Below are 26,425 nucleotides of genomic sequence, written 5' to 3' on the forward strand. Positions count from 1 at the left end.
TTTCAAAATCGGTTTCGTTTTCTATTTACAGCCATTTGTGGTTGCTCTTAGTGAAATTTTCGCACACGGTCGATCACTTCAAAGTTCCTTCGGAGAGTAGCTTCACCTCAGCATTTCACACTATTTTCGTGTTCATAGTTTTCGGTTTCAGCATTTGTAAGCGAGTAGAACTACAACAACATACAATATACTAGGAAGACGTAGATATACCCGTATACGAATGTCGAAATGGAGAACTATGAACACAAAATTCTTGGACGTCTCGTAGAAGGAATTTTGAGACGGGTGAACAGTTGCGACGAATTTGACTAAATTTGGCAAAAAAAAGCTTCAAATGGGGCACAAAATTGCCATTCAAATACTCCATAAAACCAAAAATCATTCATGGGAATGAATTCATCACGGCATTTCGTGTTTAACAAATTTCAAACCAACCCACCGTTTTGGAGATCGGGAGGGAACAAAATGATGCAGATTAATGCCAAGGTTAGTAGAGGGGCTCGTATGCGTCCAGCCAGGAAGGGCCCAACTTTGCCCTCACGCGAGCCTGGCCTCGAAAAAACGCTCGATTCGAGCGTTCCTCTTGGGCCAATTTTTTGGGTGGTTTAAAATTTGTGCGATGCACGAAATTTTTAGCCTGTGGGCTACCAAATGGGCCTTCGTTCCCCCCCCCCCCCTATGCGAGAAACGCTATTGTGACCAACCAAACATGCCCTAAGAAACTGAACCGAGGACGGAGAGTCAGGTCCATCCCAGGAGTGACGGTTGGTGCTGTCAAAGGGCGGAAGCGAGACTAAACACAAGGTCTCCAGAGTGCGGCCTCCTTCCCCCAATCCCTCCTAGCCCCCGTCCCCATTCTCTCATCCGTAGATAGATCCGTGCTCGCGGCCACAAGCTCTCTACTCTAGTCCCCAGATCCCACCACATCACAACCTTCCGCGGGTGCCTAGGCTCGCAGTCGTAAAAAATTAGTTCTAGGCTCAGCGGTTTCTGGACGGTGGCGGAGGGGGTGGCGGCGACGGGGAGAGCGAGGATGGAGAGATGGAAGGAATGTTGCGGAACCTACAGCTCTCAGAGACGGAGAGGACGGGGATGTGGATCGAGGAGCAGCAGATGGATGTGGCGGATGGAGCAGGGAAGGTGGCGGCGGAGCCAAAGGTGGCGGTGAAGGTACTGGCGGAGAGGCCGGTGCCGTTGGAGGGCCTCAAGCAAGAAATGGGACCAATCTGGTGCCCGATTTGGGGAATCAAATGCAAGAAAATCGATGAGAACACCTTCATGATAACACTCCTGCAGAACTCAGGTAAAAAGAAGGCACTCGATTGTGGCCCCTGTAAGTTTGGTAATGATCTAGTTGTAGTGGAAGATTATGATGCTGCAAAATCTGTTGAAGAGTATGCTTTCTCTACTATACCAATTTGGACCCGAGTCCTGAAGCTGCCTCTGGGGAAGATGAACAAGGCCACAGGGGAGATGATAGGGGAGAAAATAGGAGAATGGATGGACGCTGATGTAGGAGAGGACGATTTTGCTTCGGGGGAGGTGCTGAGAATCAAAGTAAGAATTGATATTACAAAACCTCCTATGAGAGGGGTGATGATCAAAGTGGGTGAAGATGGCAGGAGAAAATGGTGCCCCTTTGTGTACGAATTTCTCCCTGAGTTTTGCTACATTTGTGGGGTCATCGGGCATGATCACCAAAGTTGTCTGCTACCAACAACAAAGGGGGAGGAAAATCAGTTCGGGAGCTTCTTTGGCTTTGGGGAGCGGTGAGGAACGACATGCAGGAACAACCTTTCTTGGAGGAAAGAAGACTCAAACAAGACGGAGGCGGCTAATGAAAAGGACAAGGTCGAAGGGGAAGAAGAAGTAACAAGCCCGGTGAAGAAGGGGGCGCAAAATTTCCAGCTGTTCCGAGGAAAACTTTGGAATGGGCAAAGGTCTTGGTCATGGAGGACGAAGGGGCAATGGCAATGGTGGGCTAGGAGGCCCCCGCTCCCCATGCCATGGCTATTTTGATGCTACAAAAGTGGGAGGAGACGGTAGGAGGGGGAGGTGTGATTGCTGCTTCAGGAGAGAAAATTTCTGGCGGGACTGAGGACATGCTCTCGGCGTTAGAGACCCAACAAACAAAGAAGGTGGTTGAGGAAAAGGAAACGGTGGAGAAGAGTAAGCTGACGCTGACTTATGCAAGGTAAGCATCTAACAGCCAGGGGGCACGAGGAACAAGTTCAAGCGCCTGAACAATGGAGGGCCACCGAAGGAGACAAAAAAGGGGAGAGGCTAGCAGTATCTTGCTAGAAAAGAAGAGGAATTTTGTGACAGATGAGGAGGAGGACAAGGACACGGACCCAAAGAAATAGAAAAGGGAAGTTGAGATGAAGGAGTCAGCTAGTGCACCCAAACAACATGATCGCGGGGCTGCAGTTTCAGACCTGCGGACCTCAATGAAGATTGCAGCTGCGAATTGCCGGGACTGTGGAATAGGTCAGCAGTTCGGGGGCTCCGTGAGCTCAAGAGGCGAGCGGTCCCTGATATCCTCTTCTTATCTGAAACCAAGATGGATGAGAAGAGGATGGAGAAATTTAGGTGGATGCTGGACATGCCCCACATGATTGCCCAGAAGAGTGAGGCCCAGAGTGGCGATCTGGCGATGCTGTGGAAGAGTGGAATTGATGTGGAGCTGCGCTGGAAGGGGAGAATGCATATAGATTTCAACGTGGTTGAAGCGGATGGATCCAAATGGCGGCTCACTGACATCTATGGAGAACCAAATCAAGACACACGTGAAGAGACGTGGAGGCTGTTGTGTACCCTTCACCACCAAGCTAGCCTCCCATGGCTGTGCATTGGCCGCTTTAATGAAATTATGTTTAGCCTTGAAAAGCAAGGTGGCCTGCCTAGACCACAGATTTGTATGGATCGATTTAGAAATGCCCTAAACTTCTGTAATCTTAATGACATCGGCTTAGAGGGAGACATCTTTACTTGGCATAATAATAATTTTCGTGCGGAGGGCTATATCCGTGAGCGGCTCGATTGAGCAATGGCAAAACCAGGGTGGTGCGCCAAGTTTCCATGCTACAAAGTCATGAATGGGGAGCAGGGGCACTTTGATCATAGACCGGTGCTGCTGGAGATGGGGGAGCTGACGCGCAACAGATGGCGGGGTGACGGATGCGTGGTGAATAAACGGTTCGAGGCACGATGGCTGATGGAGGAGGATTGTGATACAACTGTCACCAATGCCTGGAACAATGCCAAATCGCATGGGCACACTCAGGTAAAGGATCTTATTACCTCTTTGTTCAAGGAGCTTCATTTCTGGAGCAGGGATGTCTTGGGGGACCTGCAAAAAAAGAATAAAAAATCCGAAGGAAGAGTTGGAGGTGTGTAGAAGGAGGAACATTTCTGACCAATCTGTTCATAAAGAGCAAGTCATCAAGTTCAACCTTGAAAGGTTGGAAGAACAGTGGGACATTTACCGGCGCCAAAGAGCGCATTGATACGTTGTAAACATATCTATAATTTTTGATGCTCCATGCTTGTTTTACACTAATTCCTATATGTTTTTCTCACACTTCGTTGCACTTTTATACATTTTCCGGCACTAACCTATTAACAAGATATCACAGTGTCAGTTCCATGTTTTCTGATGTTTTGTATTTCAGAAAAGTTGTACAGAAAATATTCTCTGAATTGAACGAAACAAAAGCCGAAGTCAATCTTTTATCGTAACGAAGACAGAGTCCAGAGGGGAGACGGAGAAAGGCCACAGGGCGGCCAGACCACCCCATGGTGTGGGCCTAGGCCTAGCCGCGCCATGGTATGGTGTGGGCCCTCTGGCCTCCAACGACCTCGCCCTTCCGCCTATTTATTCACAATCTCGGAAAAACCTAAACACCCGAGCCTTCATCCATGAAAGTTTCGTCGCGACCGCTATCAAAGACCCTAGCTCGAGAGTTCTGAAGCTCTTCTTGACACCCTGCCGGAGGGGGAGATTATCACCAGAGGCCTCTATATCGCCATGTCTGCCTCCCGAAGTGATGCATGAGTAGTTCATCCCTATACTATGGGTCCATAGCAATAGCTAGATGTTTGTCTTCTCCAATTGTGCCTCATGTTTAGATCTTGTAAGCTGCCTAACATGATCAAGATCATCTTTATATAATGCTACAGGTTGTGTTTGCTAGGATCCGATAAATATTGAATACTATGCTGAGATTAATTATATATATATACTTGTCATATGTTATTTGTGATCTTGCATATGTTATTTTTGATCTTGCATGCTCTCCTTTGCTAGTAGTTGCTCTAGCCAAGTAAATGCTTGTGACTCCAAGAGGAAGTAAAAAAAAGGTAATTAGCTGGTCAGGAAAACAGGCACTCCAAACTTTAAATTTCAGCTCTGAATGAAGCAGCCAGGTCAGAAAAATCTGGAAAAGGCCAAGACAAACACAAACTTTATGAACCACAAAGTTGTCAGCAATGTCTCTAGAGGCTGCAGAGAACTCAGAGAGCATTATTTCAGGCTATCCTGGTTATCCATAAATCAGTACTGCCACTATTCAATCTACATCAAGTGGCTAATTACATGAAGTCGTTCCATCTCCAAGGCCATGGTGTTCTCTTAGTAACTTAGCTCATCAATTTCTCAATATCAAACTTCTCACTACCAGATCCAAAATCTACAATGTCTAAATTAACATAAACACTCGACGAGTTCTTTTTACAATGAATCAGTACCCAGTCCTTAGTGTACACCACCACCTACAGGCTACAACCATAGCAGATAACTGCCTCTCAACATCAAGATATACACATTTACAGCTAAACTGAGAACCAAGGATCGAGCCACAGAGGAGCATGATCTGGCTGAAGATTCAAAAGTTCTGTAAGGCTGCCATCATGCACCTGTATTCTGATCCTGGCCAGCAAGGATGAGAGAAATCTCCAAACCTCGGCTAAAAGCCTGGTTAAACAATAGTCGCGTCTGGAAGGTGGAAATGAAGGGAAACCACGAGCAAATGGCTATGGGTACAAAGATGATCATTCCCATGCCGGCATCATACAGTCGACCAAGAGAGCGCACTGTTTTCCACAAACCTAGCCTTTTCACTATGGGTTTCCATGCCACAGCAATCTGTAAAAGCAAAAACGAAGTTATAGTGGTTAGCAAGAAACTGTTGTACTTAAAAACATGGAAGTTGACGATGTTCGAAACAGTTGAAGGGTACTATACTAAGGATTGTCAACTCAAAAGAAAACTAACAGTGAACAAACGATCACAAACACTGTTTTCTTATTTTGCAAAGGCAAATCAACATGAAAGACATAAGATAAATCCTGTGTTAACATCCTATGAACCTTTTTATTTGCTATGCAACATTAGTGATATCATTATCAAGTTCAATTTGTACAGTTACCAACTATCCAGAGCAACTTCAATGCACCAAAGTTTCCACAGGAAACTCACCGAAAGAATTCCCCATCCAGTAGGCACATATGCCAGAATGGAAGCAAGTACATCTGTAAAACTAAGGCGTGTTGACACAATTGCCACAATCAAACCTGCCAAAACCACTAATAGGGCAATACTTTTGACAAGACGCAGTAGCAGTTGGAAATGAACCATGGCCTTGGGGTTTAAACTGAATACCTGCATATCAATACAGAAAGTACACAGGTGAACAACTCAAGCAGTAGAAAACCAAGATGACTTAGTTAACATTACATCATGAATCCACATACCATGAGGAGGACAAAAAGCCCTCCAAGCACAGCCCAGGATACCCAATATACCTGCAGTCCCAAGGCAATGATATTTACAATTCTTGATAAATTAAGCCAAGACATACATGCAATTAATTCAGTAGGGCTCTCCCCTACCGTTCTAAATAAAAGAAAACAGCAATTGAAGACATACTTCCCCATATCTATCTAACAATATATAGACTAAACAATTTCTAATGGTCAAAAGGCCAACACTACAATGAACTACAGGAAAAACAGATTCATAGGTAAGCTTAGGCTATGTACGTATCAGAAATTAAATAAAACATTAGTGTAACAAAGAAAAGATCTCGTTCAAGCTAATAATATAGCCAGACATGGTGTTAGTGATGTTTTCAGGCCGTTAATACAACCAAAACTAGCAAAAAGAATGGCAAAGCTTAACTTTCCCAACAAAGATCAATTATAAGTTCTGTTGGTATTTGAATGTGTGTCCGTGCACGTGTTGTTCTGTAATTTTGGGTTCACAGGGTCACAATTAGGTTATGTAAATGCCAACCAGTTTCAACATGATATGTAAAATGAAAATAATTAAATGTTAAATGTATGATCAAAGTACGAGTGGAAGTTAACAGCATACAGAAATGATGTCTGTCTTGGAAAGTGTTTTAACTTTAGAACGTCAAATTTCACATTCTATTGTCACTAGATTGCATGTAAACAATCAGATGAGTGCTGAAACACTAGCTTACCAATAATGCTGTACTTGGTTCGCTTGCATCCATATGGTAAACAACTCCATACTGGAAAATGAAAAATCTTAAACTAAGTATAGTCTCCAGTATCCTCCCACGAAAAGTTTGGATATGTCCCTGAAAAGAAATGTTTGGAAATGATTTATACTCAACACAATCTTGCCAAAATTTGCAGTTAATATTTAGAGCTTAGAATTCCAAATTAACTATGCATTCCAAATCAAATAAAGAACAAAAGATAAACAGACTTGGAGTTCATTATTTTCTTCAACCGTGTATTATTCATTGTGACAAAAGAGCACCAGCGTTGAGGAAGCTCAACTACAGTCCAAGAAAGCACCAAAGCGAGCAAACAAGGCAGAATTTGACATAGTATTAGTTATTAAACAAGTCGAAAGATAAAGTGAGCTTATTAAAGGCTAGAAGGGTGGACTACTGAAACATCTATGTACGAATTCAAAAGCATAAGCCTCATGGTTCTTAGATAGTCTTATTCAAGAAAATAAACGTGAAAGAGAGCACCAGTACTCACAGCTGTAGAGGAGCTCCAATAAGAGGGTAAACAAGGCAGAATTTGACATAGTAGCAAGGAAGCCAAAAGAAAAAGGGAACTTATTTAAGACAAAAATTGTGGACTCAACATCTATGTAAGAACTCAAAACCATAAACCAAAGGTTTCACAGCACATGACAAGAGGTCATCATGACATCATCAGGCTGCTAAATGATAATAGGGTAACAAAGTTAAGTTTTTTGACTAACTCTGTATGCTTATCAGGTTACAGTCCACACAATCTTGTAATTAAAATAAAATCCAGGTTTTGACATAAGTACACAGCAGACAGATGACATGACAGATCATTTGAGACTTTAGAAGTTAATCAAATACTGATTCAGTTACCAGTTCTTCATCCCACCAGGCTTCCCAGCTTTCCTCTCCTTTAACTCCAATACCACCCCGGTAAAATAGCCAGTTTGTCCAGTCTCTGAAATCCTCAACAACCCTAAAAGAGAAAGGGAGAGGCAGAGTTTATCTTCACCCTCGCATTTTAAAGTGATAAGTGAGAGTAAAACATACAGAGAATGCTTAGTGGCTTACTTCTGCCATTCAAATCCAGATGGGTTGAAAACATACGGAGCAAAAAGCCACGAAAGCGCCATAAACCAGCTACTTATGGATAGTAAAATATAGCCAATTGCACCACCATCATTAAACCCATAAGCTAGAAAGATCACCAACAAGAGTGCAACCTCCAACCTACAAAAAAGAACAATAATATTGGCCTGGATAATACTGAGATTGCACATATAATCTTGAAAGTAAAATCAAGTGGCAACAAACCCTTTCACGAAATGGCTTCTGGAATAAAGACGGTAATTCTCAGCAAACTTAATATGCCGCACCACGAAACCCCTACCAGTTGCCCTATACTGGTAATAAATAAGAAAAATATAGTATTAGTATTAGTGTGAAATTCTCAACACCAAAACAAATTGTGCAGAGAAATTAAGTAATTGATAACATTAATTCGAGAAAGGCCTTACCTTTGCGCCCCCATGTAGTATTGTGCGACCGAAGTAGTGAGTCCTTGTTCCAAGAGAGAAAGTGAAAAACACAGAACATAGCTGGAACTGCATTGTAATGAAGTTGACAAAAGCCTGCAACCAGACATTCAGATAAGACTTTACAAAGAAGAGTGGCTATTCGTGCACCAAGCTAACAAATAGCACAAATGTTAGAACACCAGAAATATAAGCTCATCTCAACAGAACTATTGACGCTAGATTTGAACCCGAAGGAATATGTAAAGTCATGGCTGTTCTATATATAAACAGCTCCTTTTACTTTTTTACTGAAAATACTTCTCCAGACTAGATACGGTAATAAACCAACGATAAATACTACTCCCTTCGTTCGAAAGTAAGTGCCGCATATTTGTCTAGATTCACATGTATCCACACACTAAAACACGTCTAGATACGTACGAATCTAGACAAATCTGCAACACTTAATTTGGAATATAGGAAATAGTGCATAAGTTCTTAAGTTAAGCCAGAAGTCCAGATTTCTTCAAGGGAAAGGAAAATACCGTCAAGACACCAGCTTCCAGGATGAGACCTAGAATCATGGGAATAGCAGTAAACACACCAATCTGGAAAAGAAATTGTGTGTTCAGAGCCACGGTCAGGGCTTTATTCTGCATAATATCCGCCCTATTTTGAATTGATTCTCCAACACCAGATAAAGCCTAAACATAAATAACATAAAAGAGCTTGTCAGAAAAAAGGTGATGGCATGGAGGGAGTACATGCCTAGGAAGCAGTAATAGAAGTAATTAATAGCATAGCAATGATGCGCTGTATCAGTGTCTAAGAAACTGGAACAGCAGTTGCTATAAATGATACATTTCATACAACAAAAACAATCTGCCATGGAGTCATCAAGAAACAAGGTTAGACAATTACATACAAGTGGATTGACATGATAAAAAAAGGCTTGTTTGAGATTCTTGCACGAAGAGCATACAGCAAAAGATAGATGAATGGATATTCAAACTTACCAGATAGGTTTTTCCATAGAGAAATATGTACACAGTCAGTACAGTTAGCTGCAAAAGAATAAATGAATAAAGATCAGAAACTCTGAGGATGAAAGAAATAAATGATTGCAATATTTACATTTTATACAAGTTTCATCAATGCCATTCTCAATAATAGAACATAAGAAGATTAGGAGAAAGCATCAAGCTTGATGAATACTTGAATAGATGAAATACCACTAGCAACTGCCACAATCTCCTTGGTTGCTACATAGATAACGTTTTGGAAATGGACACAATGCCAAATGCAAATATTGTCCAGAGTCATTGAATTGTGATATTATGAACTATGTGTCATTACAAATCTAACAGTACAAGTCTAACTAAATAATTTTCAAAATTATATGAGTCAAAGTTAGAGTTTTGACTGAACGCATCTTAGTCTTAGGACATCATCTATTTAGGAACGGGCTAATAGGAAACAGCGCTGGCAGAATAAATGTAACATACAGCATTAGGAAAAAGAATTACCATAGTACAGAAATAGAATCCAATAGTTGTCACATAGAAGGATAGCATCCTGAAAAAGTCAAAGAGCTGTCCAAGTCTGTATATATCTCGACTAAGCACTTGTTCACCGTTTCCTCCAGCAACTTTTCCTTCAAATAGTGCAATCTGGTTAAGCCCAACATCTCTTCCTTTCCCAACCTAGACAATGATGTCAAACATCAATACAATGTGACAGCAGTGCAGTGTATGCCAGCTAAATAAAGAATGGGGAATGTGTGGCCTAAGAGCATCATACATAAAGTTGGGTGTGCAAATATTTGTATATATATGCATGAACCACTTGTGTTGCTTGCTTCCCTGATGATACTGGCAATGAATGACTTTGATAAAGAGTTCATATTTCTCCAATTTAATCAGAACTGTAATATAGTCTCATAGTCTCCATCTAAAGACTATATAACGCATTAGATTCAGTTCTATTAAATCTATCCTCACCAAATCCTGTAGCACAGTTTTATCCCACATACAGAAACAGAAGCGATGACTAAGAAAATCTAATATTAGCTTTTCTAGAAAGCCTCGTAGACAACTAACAACCTTTAATGTTTACATTGAATGAAATAACTAGAGATCAGCAGTTAACAGTAAAAAATAAATATGGTTGAAGAAAAACTAGACCTGAATATACTCATGATGAGTTATGTTCCCTTGACGCAACGTCGAGTTGAACCCTGAAATTCATAGATGGTGCATCAGTAAGAGGCTACAGCTCCATGGGTATTAGTGTATTAAAAAATCTTCGAGCACGAAAAAGAAAACTGTGGAGATATGTAAAATAATTAAGGACGGGGAATGGTGTTTTGGCACATGGGAGCATATGCTCCCTTTATTTTGAAATGCATGTTACATACATTTTGAAATTTCAAAAAATTGAAACGAAAAATTCGAACGTACATCTTCATGTGCTACGCGCTCACAAAATCGTTTCATAAAAAACCAACTTGTCGTGTGACGTGTGTAAAAAAGACAAAATTCAATGCTGAAAATAAGGCTTTTCAGGAGATAAATTTTTTCTTTTTTACACAGACCACAAAACATATTGGTTCCTCGCGAAACTTGACGAACGTACGTATATTGTGGAGATCTACATGTAGAATTTTTTGTCAAAATTTTTCGACATTTCGAAATATAATTTTTTGATAGAGGGAGCATATGCACCCGGGAGCCGAATTGAATTTCCGCAACAATTGGACATATTGATGGCATATGAAAGACATCAAATTCTCCTAAAACAAGAGAAAAAGGCGCCAACATTATGAAACCAGTGGAATGCAAATAAAATATGGTGTTTACAGATGTGGGAACACATTGCCGATGATATCTAGATTACAAAATGACCTTGCGACATATCATTATTTACTTACAACTCATTTCACCAAAATACTTTTCCATGAATAACCAGATTTTCAGCTAATAAAGCAAAAATAATGTTATATGTTTTCCTACACAAACATGACAATTCAAGACAGAACATGAGGAGATACTTCAAATAATTTCTAGACCAAAAAACAACATATCATATATAAATGTGTAGAAAACATAAAAATATTAATTATTTATCAAACAGTAACCAGTAGAGAGAATAATTATCAGCTAGCATGAGTAATCAGAAAGATAGAGTAGAATAATGCAACGATTCACTTGAAACCTAACCTAATCCACAGTGTTCAACTTCCTAAATGAGAAACAGATTGTTTCCAATGGATTATGTAAAAAAGGTAACCTTGTGTGACATCATGTTCTTGACTCGGAAAATACTAGTAGTAAAAGATACTAAACATGTACCTATTAGCACGAGACGAAGTAAAAGAAGTTATCTAGTTTTACCTGCAAATATATCCTCACTGATATTGATGATACGGGATGCCTTACTGATGCCCCCCCTCGTAATATGAAAAATTCTATCAAAAACATCTGGGTGACCATAATGCATTCTCACTCTGCAAAAAACAAAAGATGTTAACAAGACGTAATTCTACAAAACTCATGTAATATAGGAAACTACTATCATGTAAAAGCACTTACTTTAGTGGATTAGAAAGAACACGCTGTCCTAATGTTACAAAGCTAGTTTCCTGACTCGACATAAATGAGGCCAGGGAGGAAACACTACACAAGAGAAAAAATGTTAATTTGACTGCAATTTTACAGATGAAGTGAACCCGAGAAAATGCACAGCCAAAATATACTGAAAAAAATTAACACCTTCCTGTGAAGACATGTTCCCTAACACCAAGAATTGAAGGCTTGAACTTGCCATGATCTTGAGAGAACTCCTCAAGCAGGTTTCTCATCTTGAGTGCCTCCTCGAAATAGTTGTCCTTCAATAGAAAAATCAAATGATGAATTTTTTACAGTGGTAGCCAAATCCTCAAACAGTGACAATATCAATAATGGAATGAACTATTTGTCTGATCATCCTTTCTCATAAAGACAAAGATGGCAAGCTTTATGAGAAACTACTTAGGTGTGTACGCATCAGAAACTGAGCACTGGAAAGTGAAGAAGTTGCAGCAAGTAAATACGTCTGGTAACAAGAAGTACAAAACAGTTGCCTCTATGTAAAATGGTAGGTGATGTACTGCACACAGCTTCATAAATGAGTACCTGATTCATATCAATAGTCTGTACAGCATTTCCACGAGTGAATATTACGGCATGATTTTGGTTTTCAGGTTTACCCTCCCCAAGCTTTGGATTGCCAGGCAACTTAACTGAATAAATTTCCTGCAACAGAAATTAATTTGGTGAGACTGAACCATGTTGAAGTTTATAGTTGAAGATACTGACTTCCTTAAGAATGCAACTGTCAGGATACTATAGTGGTGCCAATATAAAAAAGTTTATTGTCATCAAGTATAAGGATATGAGAACTGCACTCAACGGACCAGAACAATCTTCAGGAACTAACATACTGTAGCCATTAAAGGTGTGACAAGGGAAAAGAACAGTTGAAACCCGAGATGACTGCTCTTAAAAGTTAAAACAGTGCTTCAGAAACTCAACAATAGCAATTAAGCATTAGACAGGAGGAAAGGCAGCCAAAGCCAATTGCCACTACTAACCTTGTCTTTTCCATGGATGTCAGCTTTAACAAGCTTCGAGTAATACTCAGTGCTAGGCTTTCCATTCTTAATGCTCTCGACAACATCAATGTAAGCAATTCTGAGAGCTTCGTTTCTGAGAGAAAAAGTTAGAGATGATGTACTGGTGTAGCACTATATAATACACACAAAAGGAAAAAAAAAAAACTAACCAGCTCGATCACTGATTTTAAGAACAGGAACATCGCTTATTTAGTACTATGAAAGAACAGATAATTCTAAGTTATAAAGCTAAGAGCACCTTTGCATTAGAAGGGCTATATCGGCAGCTTCTTGTTTCCCTTCTCCTTTCTGTAATCCATAAATTTGGCAGGTTACCACGTATGTAAACTTCAAATCAGCCTGTGCGCGTGCTTCAGGGGAGTACTCAAAATGTGTGTCAGCCAGACCAGCCATATCAAATGCAGATTCGAGGTCTAGCAAAGAAACACATCAGAAAAGGATGTTACATGCACTTGGTTAAATACAGAGTTTATGTGTTCCACAAGGAAGCTAGAAGAAATACCTTCAGAATGCATTCTCTCCAGATAACTTTGCAACATAAGGGCCTTCCTGTAATACATCATCCCACGAACTGCAGAGCAAAAGTTCCAAAATATGGATACATACATAGGAAAAGTATTTACAAAAGGAATGTACACAGAGAAGAACATAAGTTCCAAATTACAGCAAACCTGTTCGCGCTAAGGTCTGCCCACGGTAAGATGCCCAAAGGCGCAGTTCTAGTATGTCATTTGCACTGCTAAAAAGTTCAGACTCTGCTGCATTTTCATCCCTGTTGATGCGAGTAAGGAAGTTCTTCCATTCATCTGTATACAAAAGTTCACATCAGATTTATACAAGAATAACTAGGACAACACATATACTTCGATGTTACACAGAATATGCATCCTCTCTTCTACTCCCTCCGTTCTGAGAATAAGGTGCACGAGCTTTCCAAGATGTGTCTTCGACAAAGTATTAGTCCAGCATTAGAGGATTATTTGATAAAAAATGATATGATTAGAAAGTGTTTTTTGATAGGAATCCAATGATGTCAATTTTGTTCAACATAATCAAGATATTGTTGCTCAATTTTTTGGCCAAAGATTCGGCTTGGAAAGCGCGTTCGCCTTATTCATAGGAACAGAGGGAGTAGCTAGCATGACATGGAAGATATCTAGTGCTACGTCCCCATCCTGTACAGTGTACTACTGGATTCCCATGTATTCTCAGCCGTCAGATACAAATGAAGGGACTCGATCCACCTATGTGGCGCGTTAGTGAAAAGCACCCTGCACTTTCTATGAATCAAGTGGCTCTCCGCACCCCAATCTGAAATAAAGCATCTTTTTTCTCACCCTCCCCTCTTCGGACTCACTCTCCACAGTCCTGCCCCTTCCCATTCAGCCAGCCCCTCCCTCTCTCTTGAACTGCCCCCGCCTGCTGCCGCTTAGGAAGTTTGCGACCACTGGTGCAACCACCTACTGCCCCCACCTTGGATCCATCTCTTCCCCAACCACGGCTGCTGGCTGCAAAATATACCCCGACCGCCCCAGGTCTGTCAGCCATGACAACCGCATCTGCTGTAGCCTGTTGTCCCCCAATGCTGCTTCCTTGGATTTGTACTTGCCACCCATTCAAAGTAGTAGCACATGTGTATTTCTACTAATTCTTTTGCTTCATTTTTCCGTTCAAAATATCAGATAATGTAAAGGACTGCAACGGTCTGACAAATAGCACATGACCTGTACATCTCTTTGATTTGCGTATGTGTTATGCGAGTAGTACTACATACATATTCTTGCTTGTACATAGCAATATTCTTTATAGTTTTTTTGTTGTGCACAAATTTAATACTTCCATGTTTTTTCATGTACTCTTGCAACTAAATTCTTTGGAAAATGTGCATTCCACATTTATTCGCTGTACTACTACTTAGCTCAATACCAGGTGTGTTGATCAGATTCAATATTCAAAATTCAGAGAACTAAGGATTGGAAAGGGCAAAACCAAAATGTTGTATGACTACTGCAGAATAGATGAATAAAGCGGCAGTTTTAGGGGCTTTAGTAAAAATGGCCAGAGGACTCCCCCACCGACAATGTGTGCCATTGGATTCTGATTTAGATCATCTAGTGGCATGGGTTGCTTGGGAACCTGGTAGTACATGATGTGGACATAGCACTAAATATCACCTCCGCGAGATGGGAGCAGGACAGTTTCCTGGTTGGCTTAGTTTAGATGGTAGCACTCCAACAGGGAGGCCATGGCAGATGGGTGTATGCAATATTCAAGCTGATAAGGGAAACTGATCTCTTCTGATTTCAAAGGAACATGGTTTGACGAAGAAAACAAGGGGCTCTCTCAAACCTACCTATCCATCCGAAGCTGACCCCTTTTACGTAACTGTTACTCCCTCCATCCCAAATTAAGTGTGCATGTATCTAGACAAAGCCGAGTCACTTAATTTGGGACGGAGGGAGTAGTAAATTTCACAATGGAAAGAAAGAACAAACCTGGATATATCTTCTGAAGATAAAATAGTGTACTTATACCATCTTCATTTCTTTTCTGGAGTTCAGCGATACTATAAAGCACAGTCTCCGAGTAATATGGAGTGAACACGCTACAAATAAAGTGGCAAATATCAGAAGCACATAGTACAACTGAACTGGAAAAAAAATGAAGGACATGAGCCTCTCACATTCCCTGGAAACTATATAATTGCAGTATAAAAATTCTCAATCCTAGCTTCAGGCAAGTACATAATAATCCTCAAAAAGGAAAATGTGAAGGATTCAGTTCTAGTATGTGTATTGATTTTGCCTTTCCTCAATATATACTTCACTGTCCACTGTCCAGGCCTCCATCAAAACTTTTTTTTTGGCCAAACATCCTGACTAATACTCCCTCCGTTCTCTTTTAATTGACTCAGATTTAGTACAACTTTGTACTAAATTTGAGTCAATTAAAAAAGAACGGAGGGAGTACATATTAAGATACATGTTTGTGTAACCTAGTTACAAACTGATTGTTATTCATAGACAAATAGATATCTGCAAAGCTGACAGACAACAAGAATCTTCTAACACTCAAGTATCTTTTTCGCGGGCAGTAACACTCAAGTATCACTGCAACTGTAAGATACTCATATGTGTCATCACTCATCAGCAGGTTTTAAAGAAACCTCGGTGGAGACTTGTAGACAGTGTGAGCACATTAGTTTATATAAGTATATCTGCTCCAGATATTGCTGCCTAGACGGCTTACCGATACCCATTCAATGTATCATTCCAAAATTCAGTTTCACAGATAATTAGCTGATATGGCAATATTTGGTCCATTATTTTGACTGCTATGAACGGGTACGTAGATGCAGAAATTGGTGTAAAAATATTGAGAACAAAACTAGAGATATACAGCTTCACTAAATATAACATAACAATGCATAATTTGGGTAAAGAAGCACATATAATGCAATTATTATATTACAGTACTGATACTAAGTGAATATTCATGTACATCTTAATCAAACCATCAAAAACATTGAATTATAACTCGTACTGAAGTGATATTAAATAATATATGAATCATGAGCCTTAAAAAATCTATGGAAAAATTGAATATGAATTCAATAATATAAATTCTATGGCACATGTCACACATTTCATTAGTCAAATGATAGTCGAACTTGAACCTCAACATGAGGCATGAACTGATACGGATGAAGTATACAGTGAAAGTACTATTTGAGACATATTCAGGTGTTACTTTCAAGTATCCAACCAAAATATTTGTAAAATAAATTAATAGTCAAAAATTTGACTCTACCCTGATCTTATAACAATGCTTTCATAGGACTGGAGGGAGTAATGTCAAATAGTATGCGCCAGCCCAGCATATACATGGGACACGCCATAACAAATAGAAACTAACCTCAAGTTTAACAGCTACATAGTAGGAACTTGATCTTCTTTATTACTTTTTAGATTACATGCAACAAAAAAACGTTGGGCATCTTGTCATTAAGTAGAGAAGCAGGTTTTTTACTTTTTTAGATTACATGCAACAAAAAAACGTTGGACATCTTGTCATTAAGTAGAGAAGCAGGTTTAAGATAAAGAGCTTGAGGCTGTGGGGGAAAAGGCCACAAACTCTCACAGCACGGACATAAAGCCTTATCTCATAACATGACTCTTATTTTTATTCAATTGGAGTTTCCAAAGCTATGGTCAGATGAGCTACTGCTGCAATCCACGATAATGTTCACATTAATAGTAGTGCTACCCATAACAGGAGCAAAAGGAAACTGATAACTACCGCATGTGCTCAGTTTCTACAAACTAAGTACAGTACTGGTCAGTGTGAGTGAAAATCAACTTGTTCATGTTTAATTATGGGAGCAGGGACATGTCAGACTCCTCGATTTCACCACAAGATATGCATCAACTGGGCAATACTTATCATCCGAGATGTCATTATCTTTTTGCAAATAAACAACTTACGGGCAATATAAGCTATAGAAAATGCTGTAAATCAAAGGGAAATTGGTATTAACCAGCTTCTAGAGACAATCAGTTGTTTCTTACTAAGTTATGGGAAATATTTTCACAGCAAAATGAACCACATTCAAGTTTAAAAGGCGAAAAATAAGTTGCAGCTATCACTATGGTTAGAACTTAGAACATGCACCAAGTGGAATATAGGTGCAGTACTGATAGTAAAATAATATCAACAACTCAAAAAGTAATGGAACAAACAGAAAATAACTAAGGAAGCCTCACCTAAAGGAAAGCATTTCTGAAACAGGCCTTGCGAGAGGCATTCGCATGAACAGAGAGTTCGTGAAGAACTCAAGTCTCCGACAGGCTTCCAGGTTTTTAGGAACATTCGCAGCTGATTCCTTGATGGTCAGAAGTGAATGCAATCGTTTGATGAGGTCCTTCTGTATCCCATTACATCAAGATAGATTAAATAATAGTTAGAGAGATGCAAGATAACAGGAAAATATAACTCAACAAGAACATAAGACAATACCAATCCAGGATCATTTGGCCACTTGAGATTACTGAAGAGGCGGCCTTCGGCTCTTGCTCTATTTATCTGACTCCAATCATCAATGTTGCCACTAACATTCATATGCACAAGGAATCAGAAATGAAATAAATCAAATGATACATCGGCATACAGATCTGGCTATAAGAATAAGCAGAACAGATTATAAACAAAATGGCAGACCTCATATCAACAGATAGCACTTCGTGATGAACAACTTCATATAGGTCCTGAATTGCATTAACTGCCCCCTTCTTCATATCAGCAGACTCTGCTTCTTTCTGCAAAACATTATTTTAACAATCATATAAACAGTAGTCTGAATACCAAACAACACAGACTACATTTTAGGAGCATATGGATTAAAATGTTGAAATCCCATGCTGGAAAAAGTCTTTGACTATTTTAACCAAAGCTGTCACATCCCTTGAACAAAAACAGACAATCCACCTCAACTTAATCTTAACCCTGGCAATAGTAGTGATTTCACCATGTGAAACTTGTGATGAACAGCAACACAACAATAGGAGCGTTTCAATTGGTACGTTTGTGATTCTTATTTAGAGATCTTTTATCAAGACAAAAAAATGAGACATGCGTATGGATGAACCAACAACAGCTTCCACTTGTATAGACATGTAACACTCCTTAACAAACTCAAATTCTAGGTCTAGTCCTAGAGAGCAAGAGCACCGAAAAAGAGTTGAATACACGAAAACAGAAGCAAACTCCAGTTTATAATCCATGTGATAGATAACTACTTTCTGTACGTGTTCATGAATTATTAATAGCTTTCTTTACTGCATGTGTCAGGATATGATAAATAGACATGCTATTAAGAGGCATGTTGATAAGAATGTGCACAGCATATTTTATATATAAGGGAAATATATCCAGCGCAGGCAGCAGTAGGGGCAGACCAAAATGGTGTAGGGAATGCTAAAAATTTCCAGAGAGCTTTTACAGTACCATGGATCTGGCTTGAATAGATAGGGATCTGGCTACAAAATACAAGGTTCCTAAAGAGAATCAAGTTTTAGCACATTGTACAGGTAGGTCTCTAAAGAGAATCGAGTTCTAGCATGTTGTACAGATAGGTCATGTGTAAGGTGATCTAGCAGCAAATGTGGCCTATGCGCACGTGAAGTGAAAAGGCACGCATAAACCATAGTAGAGTATTGACATATTCAAACTAAATTATAACATATATACCAGTATTCCTGCTACAGCAACGAGCTTGGCAATGACATTAGGCAATTTGCTGAAATGGATATCACTCTGGATATTCTTCTTTGCAATGCTTTCTCGAATACCACCATAAATCCTTTGCACCCTAATAATTATAGTTTTTGATCATAAATCTGTTGAACCATAAAAGGTGGAAAGAGGCAAGATGAACATGAATAATATTATTTTATAAAAACAATACCAGAGATGGCCTTCTTTATCTAGTATAGAGGTCAGGATATGATAAATGGTATGAAAGCACTCCTCGACAGCATATTGCATGTATTCGTCCTTTGAAATCCTTAGCCAGAGTTCATCTTGTGAGTCTTGCGAGTCTTTGCAATCAACTGCAATATCTTTCGCCAAGAAAACCTGCAATGAAAGGGCAATTAATCACCAAAGAGACAAAGAACAGAGGTGTCATGTGTAAATATGCAAGGGAATACTTTTAAAAATAAACATGATTTTGATTTTTAACCTTGCTAGCAAGCAAGAAAAGAGGCCACTGCACAATTGGAAGACCACCTTTATTCTTGGGCATCAAGAGTAACTCCAGTTCGCTGCAAAAGGGACAAAACATGAGGTACACTATATCCAGCTATGGCTTCAACGAATCAATAACACGCTTTTAATTCTGCTTACGTGTTGTTAATGTAATCCTCTTCCCGCAAATTCTTCACAATTTCATTCCAGAAAGGAGCGAATCTAGATGCGTCAAACTTATTTAACTCTGGAAGCTGGTAAATTGGTGTTTATCAAGTCAACTTATTGAAAGTAACAATAAAGAACTGAAAGAAAACAAAGGTATATATATAATCTACGCACAAAAGGAACTTGTATTACTACTTGTTTAAGCGAGTGATAGCAATACAGACTGCAAAAAAAAGGCATAACTGTTGCTGCAAATAGGAGCTCAAATAAATTGAGGAAGTATTATGACTCCAAATGCAAGGCAGGAATCAAAGAACAATGATGAAACCAAGCATGGCTACATAGAAAATTAGAACAGACATGACAACACCAAATTAAAAGAAAAATAACAACAGATATCCAAATGACGCTACAGGTGGGCATCAAAGGAGGTGATAGTCAACAAGCTCTACTAAGCAGATATGTGCAGAAATGGAGGATTTGGACTTAGTAATGACTCAGAGGACAGTAGAAGGATTGCCTATCTATTTAATTTCATCTTTTAATTGAAAATGATTGTTCTGCAAAATATATTCATTTCGGGGAACCACAATATTCAAGTCTGAAGGTCATGCTTATCGAAGGAGCCAACAAGAGAAAACAATAGTATAGCTGACAAAAGAATAGTATCGCTTTCATCATTTCATTCCATAGCAGACACATTTTGTAACTTCAACCACATACATGCACAAAATTTTGGAGTAGCTACGAGAAAACTGAATGTCATATTCATTATAAAGATACTTCCATGATATATTTATAAGTTTCTTAATATCTTCCGGTCGGAGCTCTTTACAGAATAAAGTTCCAAACTCTACAAGGTACTAAATGAAGCAACTTCAGATCAGTAAAAAACAACATGCATCCAGGGCTCCGCCTACAGAAAGCCAAACTATAAAGTAACAGGCTGTAAAGTACTGATACCAAAAGGACACATACCTGACCAGATGATAGCAGTTGTTTCCTGTACGATCATGAAAACCAGTTTAGGTGCATTGAAATGAATTGTGAAAAATAACTATAAGAACATTGAAAACCTTTTTGGAACAGGAACATGAAGTTTATCCATGAATGCTTCAGGGAACTTCTCAAAGAATCGGTGAACTGCTTCAACAGACCTAATCTGAAAAAGGAAACCAAACATACTCAAAGCATCAGCCATTAATAGATGGAGAGCTAGGGGAAAAAAAATCAAAGCATGAACCATGTGCTGGTGGGCAACCAAATGTTAATACATCCAACCCAAACTGGAGTATAATATACTTATATACTACCTCCGTTCCATAATATAAAACGTTTTGGCAAACAAATTTAGTTTGCCAAATTGTCTTACATTAAGGAACAGAGGTAGTTTATAGGTGAACTGTATTACATACACTACTTATGAGGGTGTACATAAACAAGTGCGCCTTACATTAACTAACTACACAGTAATGACTAATGAGAAGCCTCCTGACATCCCGAGCTCAGTTGGCCAGCACAACAGTTGGTAGGATAGCCAAACCACCCTCATCTTCTATATTAACGTTTGGGGTGGTAGTATTCCCACACCCACACATTCCTTCTGTTTACTTACCAACTGATCCGCAAGAAGCAACTTAGAGGAAAACAATCGCATGACAATATCACAAAGCTACAGTTTAAGAACTAACCTCTCCCAGTCGTTCACGTGCACCAAGAAGGAATCCGACAATAGCAGACATGATGGTGTAAAATACATGGATGTCCAAAAGATAAATCTGCAAAAAATATATTCTTCTTATAAATATGTGTTAAACTGTTAATGCACATATGAAGCAGCTGCCTACAGAAACAATAAGCCCAAAAGAAACAAGAGCAGCAGCAAGCTGATGAAATAAGCATAGGCACGTTTGGGCTCAGTTTGCGGGCTGAACTGTGCTTGTTATTATATAATCCGCTGTAGAAAAATAACCACAGAGGTAGGCAAAAGCGGGTCGGACGAGCGGGGTTAGGATAATCCACCGCAGTGCCAAACACAGCCTTAGGGCGTGTTCGGCAACTCCCCAGCTCCTAGCTTCTCGAAAATCCGCCACGGAGCAGCACCGAACACCTAAACTCCACGGAGCTAGATTCGAGAAGCTGAGTGAAAATTATGTACAAATCGCGGAGCACCTATTCTGCAAATTCGCGGAGCGGCAAAGCACGGAGCAGCGATAAATTACCGAGGACTGCCACCGCCAAGTTGGAAATAACGTTTCGCGTATCTTCCCCTGGCTCTATTCGCCCCTAATCCCCACCGCCGCTGGAGCACTCGCTTCGGACGCCGCCCAACGCCTCACGCACCCAGTTCCGGCCGCCGCCGCGAGCCCACGAGCCATGCGACTCCGCCCCCGTCTTCCTCCTCGCCGCCGCCCCCAGTTTTGGCCTCGAGAGAAGCTCAGGCCACCTCCCACGTCTGCATCTCAGCTCCTCCGTCCAACCTCAATCCCGTGGGGCTCCGCTCCTCCGTGTGTGCTGCCTCGGGAGACTATGAACAGGACCAAACCGCAACGTTTCTTGGTCGGCGGAGGGTGGTGGATGCCTCCAGAATGAGGCCATGAGAGGAATCGATGGGGAGGAATTGGTGAGACCGTGAGGGGAATCGACTGGGAAGAAGACGACCAAGACAGAGTTGCTCCCGTTGACTCAAATCGCATAACGAAATGGGCCCAAACTAGCAGGCCAGCCCAACAACGATGTGCTTCTAGCCCAGTCGAAATGAAGGAGCTGGCCAAACGTTTCCTGCTCCCGTCAAGAAGCTGGCATCGGGTTGAGAAGCTAGATCGACGGAGTTTCAGGAAGCCAGAGGATTCCCGAACACGCCCTTAGTCTACCAGGAATCTGATCTCAATTATCAAAATTGCATGGTAATTCAGCAAGATAAAAATTCACCACAAAAATCAAATTTACAGTCTGTAATCTCCCAGTGAACTAATAACCAGCATGTCAAAATTACAACATAAGATAAGTACTGCGACAAACAATAGGCCGAAGTAACATGTGCTCATTTTATCAGCTTAATATGGCCAGGATAAAGCATATTCCGTTCAGGTTCTGACATTATGTTTACACAACTCATCAGTTGGTTATTGTATGAGGAAATTCATCTATTCACCTGGAGAATTCTCAGTCTACAGCATGCAAATCAAAATTCATTATGACATGCACTGTAGACAAGGATCATAAGCATTGGAAGCACAAGCTATGGGCATGATGTACCCAATCTGTCCGTGTGGGTTAACAAACTGACAAGTTAGCGCTCTTTGGGGTTCCAAATTCCAATGCTTTATCTTATGCACGTCTGTTACTTATCATCTACATACTCATCTGTCTTCCATAGAAGCTACGTAAGTAATACAAATATTCTCTTGCTGGATATTAAGGACATAGTTTATTCATGTATTATCTAACTAAAAAGGTGTATCCGTGTATTATCTCACTGAAAAAGCTGTATCCACGTATTTCTACCAAACTATTGAGCTCATTATGCTCAAGGCTCAGATCTTGGACAGGGTCTGTTTATTTCTCGGTGTTAATAAGCCCCCCAAAATCACACTGGAAAGGTAGTCAATTATACTTCTAAAGAAACCTTATGACGCTGCATTTTTTAGATAAACGTTGATAATGATTATGTGGTGCCGCTGATTATAAACCATACCAGAAAGCTCAATGAGTGGGAGAGGGGATGCAACTTACTGAGACCACTGGAGCCCATAAAGAAAGAATTGTGAAGGCATTATGGTTATCTGCAAGCATCCCAACAACCAACATTAAAAATTAATAGCACAGCCTACAATCTCACTTTCATAATATTAAAAATTGTACTGTATACAAGTTCTGTGCATCGAAGAACAGATCTTAGCGCATCTCACTGGGATTAAGGGATATCAATGGAACAAATTAGAGGCCAATTTCAAGCTTTACTCCAAAACAAGGTACTGGATTGCAGCATAAAGATTAAAGAAAAAGATTTAAACTTAATTAGAAGATATACACTTCTCAAGAACAAATATTTCTAACTATACATAACAGGGGCTAAGAAGCTGTTTGCAGCAGCTTCTACCAAACGACTCAGCTTAGTTCTCTTGTGACACTTCTTGTTTTATGACACAGTTGCAGTGCTCATAGAAATACAGAAGTGAACTATAAGAATCAATAGGTACTTAAAAGGAAAGCACAATGATGGAAAAAAGGGTATACGTACTCTTTGAGAAAAAGTCATGCCATTGATACTGCAAGTCTCTGAAACTGATGATCAGTTGTGTTGGTTCTACAAGAGGTTTAATCTGCATAACAAAAGCAACTTTGAAAGACTAATTGATGCATGTGAGTGGGAGAACAAAGGGAAAACACATGAACTAAACTTTCCTGGAGAAAATAGGTAAATGAAAATTTTGCTGCAAGAATAACAAGCCAGAAAGCCACATATCTGCACAGTAAAACCAAGTTAGTGATGTGTGCTTCCAATATGCCAGCAGAATCAAGGAACTACGTTTCAAAGTTAGATCAGATTTACTGGATATAGTCTAGAGGCCTTTCATGCATGCCTCTTCCAACGTAATTGTGCTCCTTCAACATAAAAAAAAATGTCAGACACCGTTAGCAGAATATATTGCATCACAAATATTTCTACAGAAAGGCAGCTTTTAGGAAGTCAAAAAGCGCAGAAGGGCAAGACCTGATGCATCCACTGAATAAGGCGTATAAAAGACCAGCTGTAGCAAGCATTGGTAACACCACGGCAACAAGGAACACTCATGAGAAGGCTGACGATTATCTTGAAACCCGCATATGCACTGATTACAACAACATATATCTTGAAAGGTGCAGACTGCGCTCCATCTTGAAGTGCCTTGCTGAGAAATGATCAAACTATTATAACTTGTACCGAAATGGTGTAAACGCCAAGAGGAACATCTCGGATACGTACTTCGACAAAATATTGTTACCAACTAAAGAAACATATTAATATTCTTGGGCACAAAGCTTTGGTGAAGATTGTGCTCATGAATGCAAAGACAATGAAGTATGGAAGCAACTCCTTCAAAAGTAGAGTTGTCAAAATAAATCTCACAAGAAAGCTCGGATGCCAATGCAATATATTTCACCTACAAAACCAAACTGAGGTTCTGGTCCACATATCAGTTTAGTACATTCATCCTGGAGCCAGAGACATGTTCATGAGCCAACACCTATTAGCTTTTTCAAGCAATCATGTAATGCCTTGTTCTACCTATCTTATTCTACTTACTATGATGTTACACTTAACCAACACCACCAAAGGGAAAGTATTAGAGGGCAGCTTACAGGATGACAAGCATCAAAGGACATATAAGCCAAGTAAAGCTAGACCAAACATTCCAATTAGGTGCCAACATCATATTTATATTGTTATCTATATACAATCACCTTATCCTTGTACTCTAAACAACTTAGATTTTAGATATCCCACGTGATTAATAGAGAACCACGATTCCTCTGGCTGGAGAGTTGGTTAGACCTGTTTGACTAGCAGGATTACAAAAACACAGGAATAGAAAACTCGTAGGAATTGTATGCCATAGCATGTTGAATCCTAGACGATGAAAACCCAGGAATGTGAAACTGAAGTGATTTGATTGCACAAAAGGAAAAAAACGCAGGAACTTCCTTCAAGAATTGGATGTTTTCCTTAGTTGGCATAGAAACAAAGAAAAAATTCCACTAGGTTGGATTCCCTGGAATATTCCACTGAAATCGAACTCAAAGTAGTCCAAAGGAAAATATTTCTATGGTTTTCAATTGTACAAAACAAACAGACTCTATAGGGAAGGGAAGTAAGGAATAAAAACGCTCTAAAATCGCTGCAGAATTTCTTTGGATCGAAGAAGCCCTTACAAGCCAAATTTTAGGCGTTTATACAATAGAAGCGGTTGTTGCTCAGGGCTTGAGAACTGGTCATATTTCAACAGAACATTGTTACATCAAGGGCACAAACCAAAGTTTGACTGGTCATATAATCTCTTCTCCAACAGTCAAGGGCCAACCAATAACTAATTGAGTGTCAGGATTGAAATGTTCCATGAATTCCAGTACTCATCTGAGCTATCTATAAGGACAATTGTGGTAACAATAAAACCTTTCAGTTTCAACATATTTGATGAAGTCGCTAGATAACAGGATCCTAAATTTATCATTGGGCGATTAAACAAATAACACAGTTCTCTATTATTACTATGTGTAGGCATCAAAACTTACATATATAGGTAACAGATGACCAATGAAGCCATGGTAAACCAACAGAATCGCCAGATCACTCTAGTAATGGCAGATCGACGAGATGTTGAATATGCACCATACATCATCAGAATGTCCAATACACCTTCCTCAACAAAGAAAAACAAAAACAACAGAAGCAATTAATCAGCCACAAGGGATAGTATGCGAACAATCACGCTAATGATTACAAAGAAAAGGTTTTTTTGTACTAACTCTCAATGAATTTCATTACGACATAAGTTGGGCCCAAGCTAAGAAGTTCCAATACAGTCTTTGTCTTAAAACTACCTTTGTTGAAAGCAATGATAGTAAGTCCCTGCATGCACATAAATAGAACCACGGGCACAATAAAAACGTTATAATGACAATAGAAAACATAAAATGATCCTCAAGGAAATACCATGAAAAACAAGAGCAAGACAAAAAAAAAGTTCTGCATCTCTCCTACTGAGCACCAGGGTATTATTTAAATTCCTAAACTTGTATATGGATAAATCCGCACCTGAAAAATA

The 26,425-nt window shown here is 39.7% G+C and overlaps 1 protein-coding gene across 1 annotated transcript in view; it reads right to left on the reverse strand.

Moving 5' to 3' along the window:
• Positions 1 to 4,590: 4,590 nt before the first annotated feature.
• LOC124701101 (callose synthase 9-like) overlaps positions 4,591 to 26,425 on the reverse strand; it is a 29,583-nt gene continuing 7,748 nt past the window's right edge. The window contains exons 14-51 of the mRNA XM_047233148.1: positions 26,127 to 26,229; positions 25,893 to 26,016; positions 24,334 to 24,511; positions 24,172 to 24,224; positions 24,024 to 24,084; positions 23,860 to 23,941; positions 23,352 to 23,401; positions 21,308 to 21,394; positions 20,693 to 20,778; positions 20,595 to 20,619; positions 19,608 to 19,702; positions 19,444 to 19,525; positions 19,168 to 19,337; positions 18,951 to 19,071; positions 17,922 to 18,019; positions 17,721 to 17,811; positions 17,468 to 17,628; positions 15,200 to 15,309; positions 13,376 to 13,510; positions 13,207 to 13,275; positions 12,943 to 13,117; positions 12,663 to 12,777; positions 12,205 to 12,324; positions 11,803 to 11,918; positions 11,623 to 11,706; positions 11,425 to 11,537; positions 10,216 to 10,268; positions 9,559 to 9,735; positions 9,049 to 9,096; positions 8,578 to 8,736; positions 8,033 to 8,146; positions 7,830 to 7,918; positions 7,587 to 7,745; positions 7,389 to 7,491; positions 6,486 to 6,605; positions 5,752 to 5,802; positions 5,477 to 5,659; positions 4,591 to 5,143 (exon numbers count right to left, since the gene is read on the reverse strand). Of these exons, the coding sequence (XP_047089104.1) occupies positions 4,907 to 5,143; positions 5,477 to 5,659; positions 5,752 to 5,802; positions 6,486 to 6,605; positions 7,389 to 7,491; positions 7,587 to 7,745; positions 7,830 to 7,918; positions 8,033 to 8,146; positions 8,578 to 8,736; positions 9,049 to 9,096; positions 9,559 to 9,735; positions 10,216 to 10,268; positions 11,425 to 11,537; positions 11,623 to 11,706; positions 11,803 to 11,918; positions 12,205 to 12,324; positions 12,663 to 12,777; positions 12,943 to 13,117; positions 13,207 to 13,275; positions 13,376 to 13,510; positions 15,200 to 15,309; positions 17,468 to 17,628; positions 17,721 to 17,811; positions 17,922 to 18,019; positions 18,951 to 19,071; positions 19,168 to 19,337; positions 19,444 to 19,525; positions 19,608 to 19,702; positions 20,595 to 20,619; positions 20,693 to 20,778; positions 21,308 to 21,394; positions 23,352 to 23,401; positions 23,860 to 23,941; positions 24,024 to 24,084; positions 24,172 to 24,224; positions 24,334 to 24,511; positions 25,893 to 26,016; positions 26,127 to 26,229 (4,197 nt within the window). The 3' untranslated portion in view covers positions 4,591 to 4,906. The remainder of the gene's footprint in view (positions 5,144 to 5,476; positions 5,660 to 5,751; positions 5,803 to 6,485; positions 6,606 to 7,388; positions 7,492 to 7,586; positions 7,746 to 7,829; positions 7,919 to 8,032; positions 8,147 to 8,577; positions 8,737 to 9,048; positions 9,097 to 9,558; positions 9,736 to 10,215; positions 10,269 to 11,424; positions 11,538 to 11,622; positions 11,707 to 11,802; positions 11,919 to 12,204; positions 12,325 to 12,662; positions 12,778 to 12,942; positions 13,118 to 13,206; positions 13,276 to 13,375; positions 13,511 to 15,199; positions 15,310 to 17,467; positions 17,629 to 17,720; positions 17,812 to 17,921; positions 18,020 to 18,950; positions 19,072 to 19,167; positions 19,338 to 19,443; positions 19,526 to 19,607; positions 19,703 to 20,594; positions 20,620 to 20,692; positions 20,779 to 21,307; positions 21,395 to 23,351; positions 23,402 to 23,859; positions 23,942 to 24,023; positions 24,085 to 24,171; positions 24,225 to 24,333; positions 24,512 to 25,892; positions 26,017 to 26,126; positions 26,230 to 26,425) is intronic.

Source organism: Lolium rigidum, chromosome 3 (genome assembly GCF_022539505.1).
Source record: "Lolium rigidum isolate FL_2022 chromosome 3, APGP_CSIRO_Lrig_0.1, whole genome shotgun sequence".
Taxonomy (NCBI): Eukaryota; Viridiplantae; Streptophyta; class Magnoliopsida; order Poales; family Poaceae; genus Lolium; species Lolium rigidum.